This window comes from Aotus nancymaae, unplaced genomic scaffold, assembly GCF_030222135.1.
Source record: "Aotus nancymaae isolate 86718 unplaced genomic scaffold, 86718_ANA_hifiasm-v0.15.2.pri h1tg000028l, whole genome shotgun sequence".
NCBI classification, from domain to species: Eukaryota; Metazoa; Chordata; class Mammalia; order Primates; family Aotidae; genus Aotus; species Aotus nancymaae.
The window spans coordinates 36,132,033-36,147,653 of record NW_026988441.1 but is presented as its reverse complement, the minus strand read 5'-3'; the positions used below and the strand labels follow the sequence as shown (position 1 = coordinate 36,147,653).

General features: G+C 56.2%; 1 protein-coding gene across 1 annotated transcript; it reads left to right on the top strand.

The window, feature by feature from the left end:
• The first annotated feature begins 1,008 nt into the window (after window positions 1-1,008).
• RAB11B (RAB11B, member RAS oncogene family) lies at window positions 1,009-13,300 on the top strand. The gene is made up of 5 exons (XM_012436191.3): window positions 1,009-1,105; window positions 8,589-8,784; window positions 10,824-11,017; window positions 11,217-11,297; window positions 12,307-13,300. The coding sequence occupies exons 1-5, from the start codon at window positions 1,066-1,068 to the stop codon at window positions 12,450-12,452; spliced, it is 657 nt and encodes a 218-aa protein (XP_012291614.1). The 5' UTR covers window positions 1,009-1,065; the 3' UTR covers window positions 12,453-13,300.
• The last annotated feature ends 2,321 nt before the right edge of the window (window positions 13,301-15,621 follow it).

Below are 15,621 nucleotides of genomic sequence, written 5' to 3'. Positions count from 1 at the left end.
AAATCATAATAATATTGCATCATTGTTTATTGAAAATTTGTCAAGAAAGTAGATTTTAGATACTCTCACTACACACACAATTATGGATGGCAATGGATAGGTTAATTGCTTAACTGTCATAATTATTTCACTGTGTACATGTATATCAAAACAGCAGGCTGTACACCCTAAATATATAAAATAAACACATACTGTATCGTCAGGTAGTGATAAATCCTATCACTATTGCTACCTGACGATACAGTATGTGTTTATTTTATATATTACTTATATTTATGTTTTACCTATGGGTAAAATATGGGACAGAGAGGAGCAGGAGGTCCTGTTGGAGAGCACCTGATGCCCAATAAGGATTTATAAGTATTTATTAAAGAATAGCAAAAACTGGACGGTTGATTCACTCTGTATTTAAGGAAATGATCTGGTTATTCTCAAAACATTCCATGAGACGGGTTTCTTCAGTTTACAGGGGAGGAAACTGAGGCACAGAGGGATAACCTAATGCGTCTCTATATAGAGATGGAAACCGCAAACGAGAGAGGGGACCCAGCACTGAGGTCCCCGGAAATGATCATTTTTGGGCTTGGAGGGGCGAGGCCAAGGCTCAGAGCGCTGATCTATGACGTCATCGGAACGTTAAACATCGTAGCATCACCTGGACGTAGCCCCATTTCCCTTCCCGCACAGGTCCTCTGATAGTCGGATACGTGCCCAATCAAGCCGCTCATTGGTTAGTTGCTCCGTCAATCCATTTCATCCCTGCAGTCTTCCGCCCCGCCCACTTACGCTCACCTTTGATAGGCTAGCGCGGCCGTCACTTCAGTAAGGTCCGCATTCCTTCCGCCTTTCTCCAGGACACCGAGAGAGAGGAGGGTGGATATCAAGCGGCGCCCACCCCCCGGAGCACTATTTCCGTCTCTGATTGGCTCAGCTGGGTGCCAGTCGCTACTCCACCCGCTGCTGATAGGCCATCCCAGGGCCGCTCTGCGCGGCGCCGGCTCCGCCCCCGTCGGGTGTTTGTGGTGGGGCTGCGGAGTCGCCGATCCCGCCGGAAGCGCCAGGACAATGGGGACTCGGGACGACGAGTACGACTACCTATTCAAAGGTGAGGCCGGTGGGGCAGAGGCAGGCGAGGGAGTGGCGGCGAGGCGACGGGCAGACGGGCCAAGGCCGCGCTCCAGGCCGCTGGGCCCAGTCGGTGCCCAGGGCTTGGGGCCCGGCGGGTCAGGCAGCTGGGAAAGCCGGGGCCAACCGGGCTCCATCAGCTTCGGGCTCGCGTGCGCGGCCATGCGGAGCCGGCGGCACAGAGAGACCTGGGGGACCCAGGATGTGCCAGGGCGGGGCCGGGGCCTAGAGGGGGTGGGGCCCGGAGCGGTGGGAGAGGCCTTTAGGGGCGGGGCCTCTGGGGGGGTGGGACCTTCTCGGGATTTGGCGGGCCGGTCTGGGTTAAAAGCGTGATTCGGGATGGGGGCGGGGTTTTTAGAGGCGGGGGCTAAAACGTGATGGGCGTGACCAATAGGGGGTTTGGCCTGGTAAAATGGGGTCGGGACTCTCACGAAGCTAGTCCTGATTGGGGCAGCGTGTTTGGGGCGGGGCCCGGGAGAGGCGGGGCAGACAATGGGGGTGGGTCGAGATGAGGGCCTGGTAGTGAGGTATATGGGGGCAGGAGCCTTGGATTGGGGTGCAGAGCCGGGATTGAGTGGAGAGGTACCCTTGTGTGCAGCGAGAATTCCATCTCTTCACTCAGAACTCTCAACAGCGTTAAGCCAGTACCTGCACTTTTCTGAGCACTTTACGTGAATGAACTCATTTAAATCCTCACTGCAGCCCTTCGAGGTTGATAATAACCAGCCTCTCTTTTTATACATTTGGAAACTGAGGCCCAGAGTGACAAAGACACAGTTTATAAGTGTTGGAGCTCGATTGAGCCAGGCGACCTGTGGGCCTTACCACTTTGTCTTAGGGTGCTTGTGGCCAGCATCGGGGACTTGCAGTTGTCAGACCACCTTCTTCCAACATGTGCGCACTGATGGCCAGGGCCCCAGCCAGCCTGCTGGAGGGTCTTCCCCGCCCCAAGGACTGAGGGGGCTCTAGGAGCATCAAATAAGGCCTAGGTAGATCAGGCAGCCATTGCCCGTTTGGAGACAGCGGGGGGGTGAGTTTCCTCCAGCTGTAGGAAGCTGGAGTCCTTCTCAGCTGAGCCTTCTGTGCCTAGCTAGACTTTGGCCTGGTCCTCTGCCCTCATTGCTGGGCTCACTGGCTGACAGTGGCAGCCCTTGAGGGCTAACCCCTGGACCAAGGTGCCTTGGCCCTGCGGCCTGCTCTATGAGGGTCTGCATCTCACGCCAGCTGTTGGTATCTTTACCTCGCTGGGCCATCCCTCTGAACGTGCTCTGTGGCCTGTACCAGGCGTGGCTGGGCCTTGTGTCTGGTCTCATCCAGCATCTTGGGATTGTGGGAAATGGCGGGGGAGGTCTCCCCACCTGGGATGTCCATGTGGCAGAGGGCTTCTGTGCAGAGGGAGAGGAAGTGTCTATGCAACAGCCTAGGGTCATCCCGCAGCGCTGAGGGCTCTGGCAGCTGCACACAGGTTGATACTGTCACCAGTGGGTGATGTTCTGTGGTCAGCAGGTGCCAGCCCCAAGGTCTTGCCCTCATGGCAGGAGGAAGGGTTTTGGAGACTGGGGATCTGCAGGGCCATCTGGTGACAGGGGGACTAGACTTTGGGTCTGGCCGAGCAGGTGCTATCTCCACTCAGCCCACCCTGAAGCAGCTGCTCCCAGGTCCTAGCTGGACACCCACCCAGACGTGGCACTGCTGGGGAAGGGGTGTTGCTCCCCACTTGCCCCATCCAGTTTTCTGCAGTCGTCGCTGCTTGTTATTTTCGCCCCTTTGCTGTTTTCAATGACCCAGCTCCGAGTGTTTGCCCAAGTCATGATTTTGCCCTTTGGGTTATTTCCTTGAAGTGTGTTCCCAGCAGAACAGTTAGTGGGTCAGGAGCAATGGAGAGGCTGTGCCGTTCCCGGGACTCATCTGCAGAGACTGCTTCCTGGAAACACTGATCCAGCTTCTGCAGCAGCTGGCATGCATCAGGCGGGCAGTAGGGGGCAGGGGTGTGTCTGCCCCACTGCCCTCCCCGCTGGCCTCCTTTTACTGAGTCTAGCAGATGCTCTGCTGACCTCAAGCCAGTTGGTAGCAAAAATCTAACCCACAAGGTCAGCGTTTCCCAGACTGCTCATCTGCTGTCTCACCTTCACAGCTGTGCCTCATCAGAGGGCCTTCTCTGTTCTCTCTCAATATTTGTGTTCTTTCTTTTTCTTTCTTTTTTGAGATGGAGTCTCACTCTGTCGCCCCAGGTTGGAGTGCAGTGGCGTGATCTCTGCTCATTGCAACCTCCACCTCCCCAGTTCAAGTGATTATCTCCTGTCTCAGCCTCCTGAGTAGCTGGGATTAAGCGCCACGACGCCTGGCTAATTTTTGTATTTTTAGTAGAGATGGTGTTTCACCATGTTGGTCAGGCTGGTCTTGAACTCCTCACCTTGTGATCCACCTGCCTTGGCCTCCCAAAGTGCTGGGATTACAGGCATGAGCCACTGTGCCTTACCCCTGCCTTGTATATTTTGGTGGCCACATCACGCACTGGCTCCTTGACCTCAGCAGATCCCCTGGGTGATGCCCCATGTGCCATTTGTTTTTCCTCTGTGAACATTCTCCCCCATTCCCCCAGGAATGACACTGTTGATTTGTACTAATTATAAAACCTCACATTTATCCTCCTAACATTTTCTCCTTTAGCCACGGGCCATTTTCACAGCCTGCCACTAATTGCCTTGGGCACCCCAGGTTTCTCCTCTGATGGACTTGGGACTGTGGGTTCCACCTTGGGTGCAGCTGTGTCCCCAAGGGCCACTGAGGCCCTCCAAGAGCCCTTCCCCTATCCCAGAGCCCCTGACCAATCAGGACTCACCTGGCCCTGGAGGACATGGGTCATGGGGAAAATGGGCTGCAGCTGCCCCAGGTCCTGTGCCTTGGGTTTTGTCCACCCCTCCCCTGCCCAAGGAGAAGGTGGCCGCTGTCTCCAGGGAACAGACCTGGCTGGTGCTTCCCTTTCTCTGCTGAGGTTCCCGAGGCAGTTCCCAGCCCTCGAGCCTCAATAAAGCCCCGCAGCGGGCCACTGTTCTGGTTGCTGTTTTGGGGACCCAAAATACCATCTTCTCCGCTTAGAATGGGGGCCCCTCCTGTGCCCTGGCTTTGGATACTTCCCCAGAGAAGAACTGAGACAAGAGTGCCCCCCTGTATCTGCTCCCTGAGGCCTAATGCTTAGGACCAGCTTTCCAGAGGAAGACTGAGGCATTGCTTGGCTCCACCAGGCTCTGCCCGGAATGGGGCACCATTCCCCTGAAGGACCCCTCAGTCAGCCTGAGCATTAGGGTCTGGGCCCCAGGGCAGCCACATTGTCATGGGGCAGGCCAGGATACCCAGGACTTCTCAGAAGTGCCAGCTCTTTGTTTTTGCCAACTGAGCTTGCCTGCTCTGTCAGCCAAGTGGCATGTCTGGGGAAGGGGGATGCTTCCCAGCCAGTGAAGCCACCAACTTCTGTGGCAATGCTGGGATCTGTGTCCTCAAGGGCTCTTTATTTCTCCAAGACAACAGATTGCTTGTGTGCTAGACAATGACGTTTTCATTCCCAGCCTGCATACTGGACCTGCCCCGCTGGCCACCTCTCTGCATCAGGCACCCAGTGCCAGGGACTGGCTGGGCAGCTCAGCCTCTCTGCCATTTACCTGTTTTGCTGCCCAGGCTGGAGCACAGTGGCTTAGTCTCGGCTCACTGCAACCTCCACCTCCCGAGTTCAAGTGATTCTCCTGCCTCAGCCTCCCGAGTAGCTGGGACGACAGGCTCCTGCTGCCACCATGCCTGGCTAATTTTTGTATTTTTAGTAGAGATGGGGTTTCACTATGTTGTCCAGGCTGGTCTCAAACTCCTGAGCTCAAGTGATCCGCCCACCTCAGCCTCCCAAAGTGCTGGGATTACAAGCGTGAACCACCACACCTGGCCTGCCATTTACCTGTTCAGTGGCTGTTTCTCCCTTGCTCTGACCTGGTCACTCTGGGTTGAGTGTCCCCAGCTGTTCAGGGAGAATGACAATGTTTACATCTGTCTCTAGGGCAGCCCTGAGAATGTCAGCCGAGGCCTGCAAAGCACTGGCGACCCAGCCTTGCCAAGGTGCTCGAGAGTGTTGGCCAGGTTAGGGCAAAGCTGATGGAGCCGGGTGCTATGGCTCATGCCTGGAATCCCAGAACTTTGGGAGGCTGAGGCGGGTGGTTCACTTGAGGTCAGGAGTTCAAGACCACCCTGGCAAACATGGCGAAACCCCATCTCTACTAAAAATGCAAAAATTAGCCAGGCATGGTGGTGAGCACCTGTAATCCCAGCTACTTGGGAGGCTGAGGCAGGAGGATCTCTTGAACTCAGGAGGCGGAGGTTGCAGTGAGCCGAGATGGTGTCAGTGCACTCCAGCCTGAGTGAAGGAGATTCAGTCTCAAAAAAAAAAAGAAAGAAAACTGATGGGCTGAGGAGCCCCTGATGTCGTATAACTGGGGCAAGGCTGGTAAGGGAATGAGGGTGTTGGGGGGATACCCAGGCAGGGCCCGAGTTTCCTGTCTTGGTTCCTGAGGATGTGAGAACAGAGCTGACTTCCTCGGCCTTGGCCAGGCTCCTGTAGCTGCCGTGGAAAGAGGTTAAGTTTGGTCGTGTGACTGGGGGTCCCCATGGTGAGTCTAGCCTGCCCCCTGTGGCCTGGGAGCCCATTTTTTCATTCCTATTGACTTGGTTGGGAGGCCCAGGGCCACACAGCCACGTTCATTCCACCTCTTTCCTTCTCTCTCTTTTTATTTTTTGAGATGGAGTCTTGCTGTGTTGCCCAGCTCGGAGTGCAGTGGCACAATCCTGGCTCACTGCAAGCTCCGCCTCCCAGGTTCAAATGATTCTCCTGCCTCAGCCTCCTGAGTAGCTGAGACTAGAGATGCCTGCCACCACGCCTGGCTAATTTTTGTATTTTTCATAGAGATGGGGTTTTACCATGTTAGTCAGGCTGGTCTCAAACTCTTGACCTCAAATGATCTGCTTGCCTCAGCCTCCTCAAGTGCTGGGATTACAGGTGTGAGCCACGTGCTGGGGTTGGAGTAGGACAGTGAGCACAGCAGTGAGTTGGGAAGGAAAGAACCCAGGCTGGGTATGAGGGGCCTGGGACCTCGAAGAGATATGAAGGAGGCAGTGGGCATGGCAGTCTGGCCTTCTAGGGAGAGTGATAATGTAGGAGTTGCCAGCCCAAGGCCGGTGTTTACAGCCATGAGCCTGGATAGGGTCACCTGGGGAGTGGGTGCGGACAGAGATACCTGTCCTGGGGCTCCCTGATGCTCGAAGGTGTAGTGGGAGTGGCTGCGAGGTGGGGAGTCAGGGGACACCTGAAGGCAGGGAAGGAGGGAAAGCCGCTGGGTGCCTGTGGTGTGGGCCCGGGGGGTGCTGAGGCTGACACTGACTATGGGGGCGAAAGCATGCTTGGTTTGAGTTCTAGGACTGAGGGGATAGGAGGTGGAATGACTGAGTGTAGATGACACCTTCTTGGGGGTTCGGAGTCTGAAGAGGAGAGAATCAGGCAGTGCCCAGAGCAGGAAGTGGGGTCAAGAGAGAATGTTTTCTAGAGGGAGAATTTCAAGTATATAGATACAGCCCCACAGTGTGGCAAGGGGAAGGACAGAACAGGGCTGCCTGTTGGGTTCCAGACTCTGCTCCCTCAGTGTGGCAGGGGTCCCAGGTAGGTCAGCCAGGGCTCAGCCTGACTGCCAGCACCTACCCAAGCTCAGGAGGGCCAGCCATGCCCATCTCTGCCCGGATGAGGAAGCATCATCCTCATTGGATGCCCCCCAACTCCTTGGGACCAGGGGTGACCAAGCCACTGGGCCAACCCACCTTCAGGTGCCAGGGCCCAAGCCCCATGCTTGGGGGTCCACGGGGCTTCTGGCTGGGAACTCATCTGGTTGGCTGTATTCGGGTGTGCACACACAAATCTCCTCCACATGGTATGTTCTGCGTCTGGGGGCAGGCCACCCAGGCCCCACCTCAGAGCCTGGGGCAGCTGGGCCCCTAGGGACAGTGCTTCCATGCCTGGGACAGGAAACACTTTACAGGGCGGGTCACCCCCGGCCTGACCAGCTGGCACCTGCTCTGCCTAGGGAACACGCTCCTGGTGCCCCCTGGCCAGCATGAGACGGCCTGCTGCTCACCCCGTGTTGACTGGGCTCAGGCTCCCTTTCCCTGGGAGCTGTTGCCCACCAATCCTTATCTCCCTCCCATCCACGCTGCGCTGACTCCCTTCTGGGCCGGGATTTGCATCTTGCCAAGCTATTCTGCTGCGCACCCGCCTTCTGGGACAATGCATACCTGTGTTGGAGCCCGTGAGGAGCCGTGCACACGCGTGGACTGCCCCGTGAACAAGGACATGGCCTTGGCTGGAGCTCCCTGCAGCTCAGCAGGGGACCTGACCCTGGGGCAGGGGTGGTGGGAGGTGGCTGCAGGCTCTTTCTTCAAGGCTGCGGCCTCCAGGCACATTCCTGTTCCTCACTCAGCTGGATGTGAGTGTGCCAAAGCTGGTTGTGGGTTTGCTGCACCAGGGGGGTGTGGGGGTTGGGGTGGGGGGAGTGCCTCATGTCCTGTCACTTACCATCTGTAGCAGTGACCCTTCCCAAGCCCTGACCAGAAACCACAACAACCATGACGACTGCCCATTCGTGTCCCTTCCTGCGCGATGCCTGCTCTTTTTTTTGTGGGTGGGGGAGACAGAAACTCTGTTGCCCAGGTTGGAGTACAGTGGTATAATCTCAGCTCACTGCAACCTCCACCTCCTGGGCTCAAGTGATTCTCCCACCGCAGCCTCCTGTATAGCTGGGGCTATAGGCACCCACCACCACGCCGGGCTAACTTTTGTATTTCTTATATAGAGATGGGGTTTCACCATGTTGGCCAGGCTGGTCTCAAACTCCTGACCTCAAGTGATCCGCCTGCCTTGGCCTCTCAAAGTGCTGGGATGACAGGCGGGATCCACCGTGCCTGGCCATGCCTGCTCTGATTTCCTCCTCCTGTGACTGCTTCCCTGTTCACACATTTGGAAAAAGCAGTGCAGAGGTGAAGTGACTTGCCCAAGGTCACCTGGCTCAGGAGCCTTCTCAAGCCGTGTCTGGCTGCCCAGCCACCAGGCTGCAGGTGGAGGCTCAGGGTTGATGGATCTCGGGCCGCCCTGCCTGCCTGGCTGCCTAGGTCCCCATGATCCACCTGGGACAGACCTGCTCTGAGGACGAGAGAGAGGCAGGTGTTGTGTTAACTGCAGTGGCTGTTCTGGAAGGCAGGAACCTCTCTTTGCTTCTGCACTACTTAGCATGGTGCCTGCAGGTTCCCAGCTCCAGGCACCTCCGACTCCTCCACACCATTAGCTGCTGCGTTGGTGCAGCACTCAGGGAGTCTGTGGGGAGGTTCTGAGGGTGGTCGTGGGTGGAGCATGGGGACTCACAGAACCTCACCTCCCCGCCCAGTGGTGCTCATCGGGGACTCGGGCGTGGGCAAGAGCAACCTGCTGTCCCGCTTCACCCGCAACGAGTTCAACCTGGAGAGCAAGAGCACCATTGGCGTGGAGTTTGCCACCCGCAGCATCCAGGTGGACGGCAAGACCATCAAGGCGCAGATCTGGGACACCGCGGGCCAGGAGCGCTACCGTGCCATCACATCCGCGTGCGTGTCAGCAGCCTGGGCAGGGACGCTGAGATGCGGGGGCGTGGGCAGGCGGCACGTGGGCTTGGAAGAATGTGTAGGAGTTGGGCAGGAGAAGGGGAGAGCATGCCCCAAGAGCAAGGAGTGAGGCTGGAAGAACACCCTAGCCATGCACTGTAGCACCCTGAGGCAGACCAGCGCCCAGCCTTGGCCACACGGCGGGTATCTTGGTACTGGGTGCAGTGAGGATCTGGCTCCAGCCACTCCACCTTGCCACTGCCTCTGCCCAGTCAGCTCCCCTCTGCTGGGACTCACACCTTGTCCCACACCCCTCCTGTCCTCCTGCCCAGGCCCCACTTCCCCACAAAGGCCTCCCAGACATCAGGACCCACTCAGCTGCCTTTTTCAGGACCCCTCCCAAGCCCCCAGCCATTCCCACCACCATGGTCTCTCCGGCACCTCGAGGTCCTCGGCTCCCATCTTCATCCCTTGGGTGCATCTGTCTATCTGTCATCTCCTCTTTTTTTTTTTTTTTTTTTTTTGAGACAGAGTTTTGCTCTTGTTACCCAGGTTGGAGTGCAATGGCGCGATCTAGGCTCACCGCAACCTCCGCCTCCTGGGTTCAGGCAATTCTCCTGCCTCAGCCTCCTGAGTAGCTGGAATTACAGGCACGTGCCACCATGCCCAGTTAATTTTTTGTATTTTTAGTAGAGACGGGGTTTCACCATGTTGACCGGGATGGTCTCGATCTCTTGACCTCGTGATCCACCCTCCTCGGCCTCCCAAAGTGCTGGGATTACAGGCGTGAGCCACCGCGCCCGGCCCATCTCTTTTTTTGAGGCAGACAGAGTCTTGCTGTGTCGCCCAGGCTGGAGTGCAGTGCCACAATCGCAGATCACTGTACCCTTGATCTCCCAGGCTCAAGCGATCCTCCTGCCTCAGCCTCCTGAGTAGCTGGGGCTACAGGCGTGCACCACCATGCCTGGCTTATATTATTTTAATATATTTGTTTGTTTATTTATTTTATTTTGAGATGGAGACTTGCTCTGTCAGCTGGGCTGGAGTGCAGTGGCGTGATCTCGGCTCACTGCAACCTCCGCCTCCCTGGATCAAGCGATTCTCCTGCCTCAGCCTCCTGAGTAGCTGGTATTACAGGCGCCTGCCACCACGCCTGGCTAATTTTTGTATTTTTAGTAGTGACCATATTGGCCAGGATGGTCTTGAACTCCTGACCTTGTGATCCACCCACTTCAGCCTCCCAAAGTGCTGGGATTACAGGTGTGAGCCACCATGCCCGGCCTTATTTTTTTGAAAGACAGGGTCTCGCTGTTGCCCACGTTGGAGTGCAGTGGTGCGATCATAGCTCACTTCAGCCTTGAACTCCTCCTGAGTTCAAGCGATTCTCCCACCTCAGCCTCCAAAAGTGCTGAGATTAGGTGTCTGTCTCCTCAGTGGGCTGAGCCTGGCCCTGCATGGTAGGCAGTGGCCTTTTCTCCGCACAGCTGCAGTTTCCTTCTCCCTAGCTTTTTTTTTTTTTTTAAAGACGGGTCTTGCTCTGTCTCCCAGGCTGGAGTGCAGTGGTGTGCTCTTGGCTCACTGAAACCTCTGCCTCCCAGGCTCAAGTGATCCTCCCACTTAGCTTCCCGAGTATCTGGGATTACAGGCACGTACCACCACACTTGGCTAATTTTTGTATTTTTCTAGCATAGACAGGGTTTCACCATGTTGGCCAGGCTGGTTTGAAACTTCTAGCCTCAAGTGATCTGCCCTCCTCAGCCTCCCAAAGTGCTGGGATTACAGGCATGAACCGCCACGCCTAGCCCCTTCTTCCCTTTTTTTGATGACCTTATGGTATCTTCTATCCCCAACGCCCACATTCCCTCCTCAGGCCCCCACATTTCAGAGCTGGATCTAGGGAGCAGAGCTGGGGCCTCTAGACACATACCCTTCCCTTGAGGCCACAATGGTTGGCCCTGGGCGTGATGTGTGCTGTTATCCCAGGAGGCCGCCACTGCCCACAGTCCCTCTTCAGAGCAGCTCATGGGCCCCTGACCCTGCAGGTACTACCGTGGCGCTGTGGGCGCCCTGCTGGTGTACGACATCGCCAAGCACCTGACCTACGAGAACGTGGAGCGCTGGCTGAAGGAGCTTCGGGACCATGCAGACAGCAACATCGTCATCATGCTGGTGGGCAACAAGAGTGACCTGCGCCACCTGCGGGCTGTGCCCACTGACGAGGCCCGCGCCTTCGCAGGTGAGCAGATGGAGATGCAGGCATCGGAGGTGTCTGGAAGGCAGGACACCCCCTCAGTGTGGGGACCCGGCCACAGCCCTGACGTCCCTTCCCTGAGGAGTGGCTCGTGTCCTGGGACAGGTGGGTGAGCCAGGTCCCTGAGAGCGTGTGGGAGCGTCACCCGCCTCCCCGCTCACCTGGGCATTATTCTCTGTTCCAGAAAAGAACAACTTGTCCTTCATCGAAACCTCGGCCTTGGATTCCACTAACGTAGAAGAAGCCTTCAAGAACATCCTCACAGGTGGCCCGGGGGCCGGATGGGTGTGGGTAGGGCACCAGCCAGGCAGGGCGGAACACTCTGAACCTTCGCTTGTTTTGTTCGTTTGTTTGATTTTTGCTTGCTTGCTTTTTTTTTTTTTTTTTTTGTCATGGGGGAACGGAGTCTTGCTCTTTTGCCCAGGCTGGAATGTAGTAGCTCAATCTCAGCTCATTGCAACCTCCGTCTCCCAGGTTCAAGCAATTCTCCTGCTTTAGCCTCCTGAGTAGCTGGGATTACAGGCACGTGCCACCACACCCAGCTAATTTTTGTATTTTTAGTAGAGATGGGGTTTCATCATGTTGGCCAGGATGGTCTCTATCTCTTGACCTTGTGATCCTCCTGCCTCAGCCTCCCAAAGTGCTGGGATTACAGGTGTGCGCCACCATGTCCTGCTAATTTTTGTATTTTTAGTAGAGACAGTTTCACCATGTTGGCCAGGCTGGTCTCGAACCCCTGGGCTCAAGTGATCTGCCTGCCTCGGCCTCCCAAAGTGCTGGGATTGCAGGTGTGAGCCACCGCACCTGGCCTGTTTGTTTGATGTTTTTTCCACCACCGCCCCTAACCTTTGTTTATTAAACCTGCTTACCCACATGGACACTTCACAGGGTCAGACAAGCTTTAGCCCTTGCTGGCACTGGGGACACAGAGACACCCCCCCGCCCAGTCCCAGTTCCTGGAGAGGGGTCCTACCTTGACTCTTGGCGCTTGAGGGTGGTGGGTAGCCTCAGGGACCTGTAGCCCTTTGGTTTCTGGGAGTTTACCTCTGAAGAAGAAGGGTGCTTCTGGTCTTAGGGAGCGAGAGGCCAGGGCTGGCTATGACCAGATGTGGGTCCTGCCCCAGCTGGGTGCGCAGCCCTGTCCTTGTTACCCCTGATATGATGGGGGCACTGTGGGGGCCTGGAGAGGAGCTCTGGAGTCCTGCAGGGAGGGGCCCCCTCGGCGGGCAGGGCACACACTGGCTTACCCGACATCCCCTGTGCCCCCTTGGCAGAGATCTACCGCATCGTGTCACAGAAACAGATTGCAGACCGCGCCGCCCACGATGAGTCCCCTGGGAACAACGTGGTGGACATCAGCGTGCCGCCCACGACGGATGGACAGAAGCCCAACAAGTTGCAGTGCTGCCAGAACCTGTGACCCCCCGCGCCTCCGTCCGCCCCTGCCACTGTGTCCTCTGGCCCCTCCCTGCTGTCTCTCTGTGGCCGGCTCGCTCCAGCCCTCCCAGTGAGCTCTGCATGGCCGGGCCGGGGCCCAGGAAGGACAGGAGCCAGTGCTACCCCCGTCCTGCCTGGGAAAAAGCTAGAAGCCCCGGTTTGCTGCACCCACCCAACTCGGGTCCCCTCGGGCATCTTGGCTGGGTGGAGGGCAGCAGGATGGACAGGGCTGGCCAGAGGTGAGAAGGACGGGCGCATGGTGCCGGCTTCTCTCTTCCTCGGCAGACTCCAGGGAGTGATTGCCTCTCTCCCTCTGTGGCCGCGTGACCCAGCCAGCCCATCATCCCCACCAGAACCCTGCTGCAGGCCAAAGCCCGAAGAACCAGGCAGCGGGGTTCAGGGCAGGCGGAACCCCCAGGCTCTCGGCACCCATCCGCTCCTCCGCGCATAGCAGCTCGCACAGGCCTCCCACCTCCGCCTGTTGATTGATGCAGGGAGAAGCCCGTCACCCTCTTCCCCCACCCATCTCCTGCACGCAGCGCGCCCTCTCGGCCCTCCCGCTCCCCCTCCTCTGTCTCGTTTCCCCTCTGGTCTGGAACCTGTTTGCAAGTGAAGCAATATCTCCATGTTTTGTATATACAACCGCTCTTGTAGCCTTTGGTTTTTGTTATTGTAGAGAAACACAGATTCTTTATACACTTTGTAAGATTTATGCCAAACCCCAGCTCTCGACCTCTTCTTCTCCCTGTGGTCCCTGCACTGTTGTCCCCCGTCCCTATCCCCTTGCCCATTACTAAAATGTATAATCCGACTTCCTGTATAGAAACTTGCCGCTGCGCCTCTGTCTTCTTTCTTTCCACCAGGTGCCTGCTCCTGGGCCAAGGCCCCTCTCGCTGCATGTTTCCCAATGCAGGCCAGACCCTCCATCTCCACGGCCCACCCCAACAGGGAACGGGAGGACCCCAGCACCTGCCAAGGGCAGCTTGGAGGCCCCCTGAGCTGGCCCAGTGCAGTTGGGGTGGGCCCTCTCCAGGCTGCCCCTATGGCAGGGAGCGGGGGAAGCCTGCAGCTTGTCCTTGACCTTAAACTCCCCAGTCCTAGGACCGCAGTACTGCGGGCACCCCCTGGTAGGGACTGGAGCCAAGGGCAGTGGCCGGGGTTTATCACTTTATCTCCTGCCAGGGCCACCCCTCCCCTGGGGTCCTGATGAGGGAGGCTTGCCCTGCAGATGTTAGTGATGCCAGCTGTTTCTACCCTAGACTGACACCAGAGGAGAGCCTGGTGGGGGAATGCCGGGGACAGCAAAATGTGTGGCATGGAATTCCTCTTCCTAGGATTCAGCGTCTCCCTCCACCTCACCCCTGCGGTGACCTTGGAACCAGTATGAGCTGCCAGCAGCTTTCCAAAAGCTACAGCCACTAGCCGAAGAGGCCAGTCACACCTGGAGACCCCAGGGACACCTGAGAGAGAACAGTCCCATTCCCTCTTGATTCTAGACTCTGGCTGCCCTGCCTGGAGGGATGGGGGATTCCAGACATGTTTTCCCAGAAGAGCTCCGGGCCGCCGGGAGCTGTTTAGATGGAAGCTGGAGTGAGCCAAGGTGTGCACCCCAGGCCCAGGGAGCAGCCTGGCACAAAGCTAACTGGCAGAATTGGAGGCAGCTGTGCACCCTGGGCTCCGGGGCCCATTCACAAGACCCCAGGGAAGTGAATTCCCCTGTGTTTGGACAGGGCGGGTCATGTGGTAGACAGAGGCATTGGCTGCTAAGCAAGAAAGCACCTCAAGTTTTTTGTTTTGTTTGTTTTTTTTAGACAGAGTCACGCTCTGTTGCCAAGACTGGAGTGCAGTAGTACGATCTCTGCTCTCTACAACCTCTGCCTCCCAGGTTCAAGGGATTCTCCTGTATCAGCCCCTGCAGTAGCTGGAACTAGAGGCACACGCCATCACGCGTAGCTCATTTCTGTATTTTTAGTGGAGATGGGATTTCATCATGTTGGCCAGGCTGGTCTCGAACTCCTGACCTCAGGTGATCCACCCACCTTGGCCTCCCAATGTACTGGGAATACAGGCATGAGCCACTGCACCCAGCCTTAGCACTGTGAGTTTCAAGCAGTCAAAAGATCAACAAATATTTCTAGAGCCTCCACTATCTGCTAGGCCTGAGGTGGGGACTGACTAATGTGTTCCGTGTCCCTTTAAGAATCGTAGGCCAGCAATGCCGTTTTAATTGCTCTGATTTCAGTGATATTTTATTTTTTTGAGATGGAGTCTCACTCTGTAGCCCATGCTGGAGTGCAGTGGCAAGATCTCGACTCACTGCAACCTCTGCCTCCCCGGTCCCGGTTCAAGCAATTCTCCTACCTCAGCCTCCCAAGTAGCTGGGATTACAGGCACAAGCTACCATGCCCAGCCAATTTTTGTATTTTTTAGTAGAGACATGGTTTCACCATGTTGGCCAGTCTGGTCTTGAACTCCTGACCTCGTGATCCGCCTGCCTCAGCCTCCCAACGTGCTGGGTTTACAGGCATGAGCCACTGCACACAGCCTTAGCACCGTGAGTTTCAAGCAGTCAAAAGATCAACAAATATTTCTAGAGCCTCCACTATCTGCTAGGCCTGAGGTGGGGACTGACTAATGTGTTCCATGTCCCTTTAAGAATCGCAGGCCAGCAATGCCGTTTTAATTACTCTGATTTTGGTGTTTTTTTTTGTTTTTTTTTTTGTTTTGTTTTGTTTTTTTTAAGACAGGGTTTCACCATGTTGGCCAGGCTGGTTTTGAACTTCTGACTTCAAGTGATCCACCTGCCTTGGCCTCCCAAATTGCTAGGATTACAGGCGTGGGCCACCACACCCAGCCCTGATTTCCGTGATTTAATAAGCACATCATGCTCACTGCCAGGCCCTGTTCTTAAATCTTTTATTATTATGGTAACATAGATATAACATAAAACTTACCTTTTTTGTTTGAGACAGAGTCTAGCTCTATCACCCAGACTGGAATGCAACGGTGCAATCACGGCTCACTGCAACCTCTGCCTCTCAGGTTCAAGCGATTCTCCTGAGTTGGCCTCCCAAGTACCTGGGATTACAGGTGCCCACCACCACACCCAGCTAATTTTTGTATTTTTAGTAGAGATGGGATTTCACTGTATT

What these genes read in the sequence shown, in the direction of transcription:
- RAB11B (XM_012436191.3), top strand. Translation starts at nt 1,066, where the DNA reads ATGGGGACTCGGGACGACGAGTACGACTACCTATTCAAAG. An exon ending in GTACGACTACCTATTCAAAG is followed by an intron (nt 1,106 to 8,588) that starts GTGAGGCCGGTG and finishes CTCCCCGCCCAG; the next exon opens with TGGTGCTCATCGGGGACTCG. An exon ending in CTTCAAGAACATCCTCACAG is followed by an intron (nt 11,298 to 12,306) that starts GTGGCCCGGGGG and finishes CCCCCTTGGCAG; the next exon opens with AGATCTACCGCATCGTGTCA.